This window comes from Sorghum bicolor, chromosome 5 (genome assembly GCF_000003195.3).
Source record: "Sorghum bicolor cultivar BTx623 chromosome 5, Sorghum_bicolor_NCBIv3, whole genome shotgun sequence".
Classification (NCBI taxonomy): domain Eukaryota; kingdom Viridiplantae; phylum Streptophyta; class Magnoliopsida; order Poales; family Poaceae; genus Sorghum; species Sorghum bicolor.
In genome coordinates, this window is record NC_012874.2 from 5884159 (window position 1) to 5889979 (window position 5821).

The 5821-nt window shown below is 46.3% G+C and overlaps 1 protein-coding gene across 1 annotated transcript; it reads right to left on the reverse strand.

Annotated features, from left to right (window-relative positions):
* Positions 626 to 2750, reverse strand: LOC110435851 (the record flags this gene model as incomplete). Its single annotated transcript, XM_021461926.1, has 2 exons — positions 2570 to 2750; positions 626 to 1149 (listed from the first exon to the last, which is right to left on the reverse strand). Coding segments are annotated over exons 1-2 (573 nt in total), but the record flags the coding sequence as incomplete, so codon positions are not given.

A 5821-nucleotide genomic window follows, 5' to 3' on the forward strand; every position in this document is an offset into this window, starting at 1 on the left:
CACTAGCAAGCTCCAGGGAGACATCGCCAACAGCTTCAACATCTGCTCTGACTCCATTCGCCACTCTAATGTGTCTTTCTCTTCTTGCTGTCATCCTTGTCGAACTGAACCCCTGTAAAGAATTAGCAACATGAACAGTTGCACCTGAGTCAACCCACCAAGTGGATTTAGAATAACTTATATACAGGGATTCATTTACAAAGGTAATAATATTCTCACCACATGATTTGAGTTTCATCTGTAGCCAATCAGGGCATCTTTTCTTGTAGTGTCCTTCTTTCTTGCAGTAGAGACATTGGTTTTGGTTCACTACAAACTGGTTGTGTTGAGGGAGATGCTGCATGGTAGGCTGAAACTGGTTCTGGCCCTGGTGCTGGGTGGAAGGCTTGCCCTGTTGCTGCATAGGGCCCTTTCCCTTGTTCTTTGAAGGAGAATGGTAAATCTTTTTCTTGTTGTCCCTCAAATGATTGATTGAACCACCATTTGAGGCTTTGATTCTCTCTTCTTCTTGAGCACACATAGCAATAGTCTTTTCTAAGTCCCATGTTTCTGGTTGCATGTTATAGTTAACAACAAAGGTTTCAAATTCTTTTGGCAACGAAGCAAAAACCAAATGAACAAGGAAAGCATCAGTAATGGTGAGATCCTTGAACTTTTTGATTTTAGATGCCAAGTGACTCATTCTAAGGATGTGCTCTCTAATACCAGTGCCACCACCAGTATATTTCTGTGAGATCAGTTCTTTGATCATTTCTGTTGCATACGTTTTTGTAGAGCCAGTAAACTGCCTCTTTATAGTATCTAGGTAATCTTTAACGCTGTCTACTACTGGAATGGAATCTGATATGTGAGACTCCATCGTGTTCTGTACAAGCGTTTTACATTTCTTGTTTGCTGATTCCCACTTTTTCTTTTCAAGGTCATAAGACATCTGGATGGGAGCAAACTCTCTTTCTCTTTTCTGCCATGCATCATCTGTCTCATCTGTTGCCCGCACAGGTGGCACGGGCTGGACGGGACGGTCTGTGTCAAGGACCCAGTCCACCTCAGCAAAGGTGAAGGCCATGTCGATCTTTTTCCTCCACTCAACGTAGTTGTCCCCTTTGAGTGGTGGAATGGTGTTGATGAACGTCATCAACGAGTAAGCTCCTGAAACACAAACCTCTGGGTGAGAACATGAATAATCACAATTATATGCCTTAGTATCAACGTTGGTCAAAATTAAAACATACAACTGTTTATGCAATAAAACTATATCACCGTTGGGCAGAAATAGAATTAATGCATAATAATCTTTTTAATTACATCATAATATTGCCATTAATCAACGTTGGTCAGAATATTACCAATATTATAATAATCTGGAAAACATATCTATTTTCAAAATTAAATTCTCCCGTTGGTTCGAATTTAATAGTGAAACAAATATCTGTAAATACGCAGCGGAAACTTTAATAATTTCTTTATCTATTTTCTAGAAACATCTGAATACTTTATTGTTCTCCGAATAAAATTAACGTTGGACAAAAATTATACAGAGAAAAGTAATAAAATCTGTGCAAAATATAATTAAATATGCATAAAACTGCTTCTGGAAAAAAGAAAAAAGAAAACTGTGCGTTTACTTTGTAAATGGCCATTTCGGCCTGGGGTCAGTCGCGGCCCACGCGGCCCAGCAGCGGCTGGCGAGTGCGCGGCCCGGCTCTGTGCGCGGTCGCCGCCCAGCGAGCCCAGCAGCGCCTTTTTTTTTGTTTCTGTGTTTCGGCCCAGTGGCCAAAATCGGCCCACTACCGAGCCGCGCGCAGCGCTCCCCCGCGCCCAGGCCGCAACCTGGGCCTGGGCCGGCAAAGTCGTCCCCCGCCTGGGCCGATTCTGGCCCGACGGGGTGGCGCCCGATCTGGACCGTCCATTTGGATCCGACGGTGAGGAGCGAAATTCGGAGATATAAAAGCCCCCCGGCGGCCGGCTCCCTCAAACCCTAGCCATTTCTGGTTTCCACTTTCTCTCTCTGCTCTCTTTTTCCTGCACAGCGCCGCCGGGGCAACACCCGACTCGTCGGCGGCCATGGAGGCCACGGCGCCGGTGGTGGCGCTGCCAGGACTGGTCCGGCTGCTCCTTCTCCCTCTCTTTCTAGTTCTCTCTGCCACCGTACCGCAAAAGCGAGTAGCAGTAGGATGTGGTCGCCCTTTGCGACCGGACCCGAGGAAGAAGTGGCGTCGCTGCGGCGCCCCTCGCCGGAGCACGCGTGCGGCCGGAGCCGCGCGCGGCACCGTCGAGTGGCCCCGCGGTGGTGTCCTTTGCCGCGTGGATCTCTGTTTTTTTTTCTTCTCTGTTCTAGGGTTAGGGTTTGGTCTTTCTGTCTGGAATCTTTTCTATCCCGATCTGGATCTACTAACTAGATAGGCGACTGATACCATTGATAGAAATATTCTGTGCAGGATCAACTAGTAATAGATCTAGACGGGATATTCTTTTCTTGTGTAAACAACAGATGCATATCCTTATACAAGATTTAATACAAGAACTGTAAATACAAGGATTAAATAGATCGGGATTAATAGAAATAGACCGTCGACGGAAGGAGCAGCAGGGGCGGCGGAAGACGATCCCGAGGCCATCACGTCAGTGGCGGAGTGGATCTCCTTCGTCGTCGGTGGTGGCAGTGATGCGGACGTCGAGGCGGCGTAGATCCGGCGTCGGTGAGTTTTCCCGTCGCTGGCTGCGCTCCCTGGATCGGTTAGGGTTTCTAGGGTTTGATGTCGGTGGGGAGGAGTGGTCACTGCTTAACTCGTGAACAGTGCCGCCGGCCCCCACCTCTTATTTATAGCGCAGTGCGACGGGGGCCCACCAACCATATAGGGTTGGGCGCCCCCGATCAGGGCGCGAGTCAAGGCCCAACAAGGCCGTTGGGCCATATTGGTGGGAGATCAAACCAACAGCGGTGTCTCCAGCAGGGTTGTTGCCAATTCTGTGAGGACATCAAACGCCAACCGATGCTGGCGGTCTCTACTAGTGCTGCTAGCTTCCATGTAGGATGGGGATGGGAGCCTCATGTGTATAATGTGGTCAAAGGGGCCACAGATGTCCTTGGTGCGCTCGAACAAGAGCCTGGTAAGAGTCGGTACGAAGGAAGCTGCAGGTCCAATTCCGACGTTCCATATCATCGGGTGCTGCCTGCTCCACTCTTGAACCTTGTCTTCCAGTGCTCGTAGAGTACTCCAGAAACAAGAACGATCGAGCCGCTGCGAGAATATATGTGGATCAGCCCTTCAACAAAGAAAAACTGTTGGCACACAGAAATTTGTATGTTCATAGAAATGTGATTTTTTTTGGATACGGTGATGCCCAGTGATCAAATTAACATAATTTAATTTCTACACAGAAATTTAATTTTTTGGATAAGGCACTGTATGGTTTGAAACAAGCACATAGAACATGGTATGGGATATTGAGAGATTTCTTGCTCTCTAAAGATTTTAAGATGAGAAAGGTTGACACCACTCTCTTTACCAAGAAGATAGATAATGACTTGTTTGTGTTGTAAATTTGTGTTGATGACATCATATTTGGATCAACCAATCAAGATTTTTGTAAGGAATTTGGAAATATGATGGCTAATGAATTTGAGATGTCTATGATTGGAGAACTTAGCTATGTCAATGATGGCCCAGATGGTGTGTCAGCAATTGTGCCAGAGTATATGAATGCACCCTGACATCAGGTCAATAACCGTATTCATTCTACCTATTGAGCTGTGTCCATGTACTGGGCCTTGCACTTTGCAAAGGCAGCTGCTGCAGGACATAGCAGTTCATAAAGTTTTCATCAACCAATTTTCACTTAGACCTTCTGAATTAATGTAAGACGAGCCGAACTATTTTTCTTTTGTGGTCAGAGATTTGCAGGGCATATATTAATAGAGGTGTTTTAAAAAATAGTTGCAAAATTACTGAAAACACATCAATGGAACTCTGGATATTGATCCAAAAACAATAAGCCTCGGTACAATTGGGAAGTTAATCACCTCATGGATCTCAACTGTCAGAGCATACTAGGGTTCACATACAATGATAAAAAGAATGTAGTCGAGAAATTAATAGTAGACACCTTAGGAGAAATTAATCAACACAAATAAAATATGAGAATGGAGCACATTAACCATTGTAAATTACAAGGTTCGAGCTCCTTCTCCACACACTAATCCATACACATAAAGCTTGGTTCTCATTGAAAAAACATATAGCTTGGTTTTGTCTGGCAGTCTGAAATTGCCAATTATTATCACACATACGAAAGCCAAACAGACCTAGCAAAACAGCACAAGTATGGCATGTCCCTTGACAAACATTGTTTCAAGAAACAGAACACAGTCAAACAGAACATTGTCCCTTCACCCTGCAATGCAGGATACAACTCATATAGATGAAAGGAATGGAGAAGGTATCTTAGTTTTGTGGATACGAAAAGATACTCATTTAAGGTAGCTTTGGATTATACGTTTCTTGCGTGATACAAACTCTGGTGGCGGCACATGCAAGTAGTAGTCACTCTGCTCTGGCAGCTTCAACTGCAGCCTGTCCCACCACTCACGCTCTCCACTGACTTCCACTTTTGACTCTAGATATTCCTTCTTCAGGAGTGGGAGACGTTGAAAGGATCGGCAGCCCCGGACAAAGAGCTTCTCCAACTTTGGCGTTTCAAATTGAAATTTGACATCGTCCTGGATGTGATGCAGGTGTGGCAGTTCCTGGAAGTTGATAAATTTGATGTTTGGGAGTGGAGAAAGTGCTACCTCATAATTAGGTTGTTTGTAGAAAATTGTCTTCATGTTGGAGCAGAAGAGGACCACCAGAGTCTCTAGGGCTGATAATGATAAGCTGCACGGGAAAAGTTTCTCCAGTCGGGGACAGTCCTCAATGTGGATGTGTTTTAATAGCTTCAAAGTGAGAAATCTAGAATGTGAAACGTCACTAGGCTCGATCAAGCTTACTAACTTCTTAAGGCAGGTGGCTTGTAGTATATGCAAGTATGGTAAAGCCTGTGAGCCACGTGAACGCATTACAAATACTGCTGACATTTGATTGCAGCGATGGAGCTGGCATTCTTCCAATGACATGAGACTATAATTGAGGTCAGTAAGGCATCTGAAGAAATTGTCATCTGTAATGCTTATGGAGTTTGTGACAGAGAGAATATGGATTAAGCCATTTGGGTACTGATCCTTTGTTGATATCTCGACATGACGTTGCCTTGGCTGAAGTTTCATCATTGGGATAATGTTAGCTACCTCAGAGTAGTACTGGAGATGCTGATAAGTTGAATGCCTCCGGATACTGGTACATAGTGTTAGAATTAATTGCTCCTTTACTGTAATCCCCTAGCTATCTGTGCAGGCGCCAGGCTTCTCCTGGCCCTTTCACTCGACTGGCCCTTTGGGCCACCCTCCTGTAATCTCCTATATAAGTGTAATTCCCTCCGTAATCTAATCATTAAGCATTCTAAGCCTGTTGGCTTCCATTCTATCATGGTATCAGTTGACTAATTGGTCCTGTGCCTCGTTTCTCTCTCATCTGCTTCCGCTCCCCCAGGCGCCCCGCGCCGCGCGCGCCCCGCGTGGCCCTCTCGGCTGCCGCGCTCGCCCCTCCGGCCGCCACCCGCGCCTCTCCTCTTCCCCTCCGCTCTCCTCGCCATGGCTGGCGACACCAGCTCCGGTTCCGCCTCAGCCGCCGCCGCTGCTTCCCTTCGGGACGAAGCTCTGGCCGCCGCCAAGAAACTCGAGGATGAGGCGGCCTCCCTGCGCTCCTCCAACACCGAGCGCAGC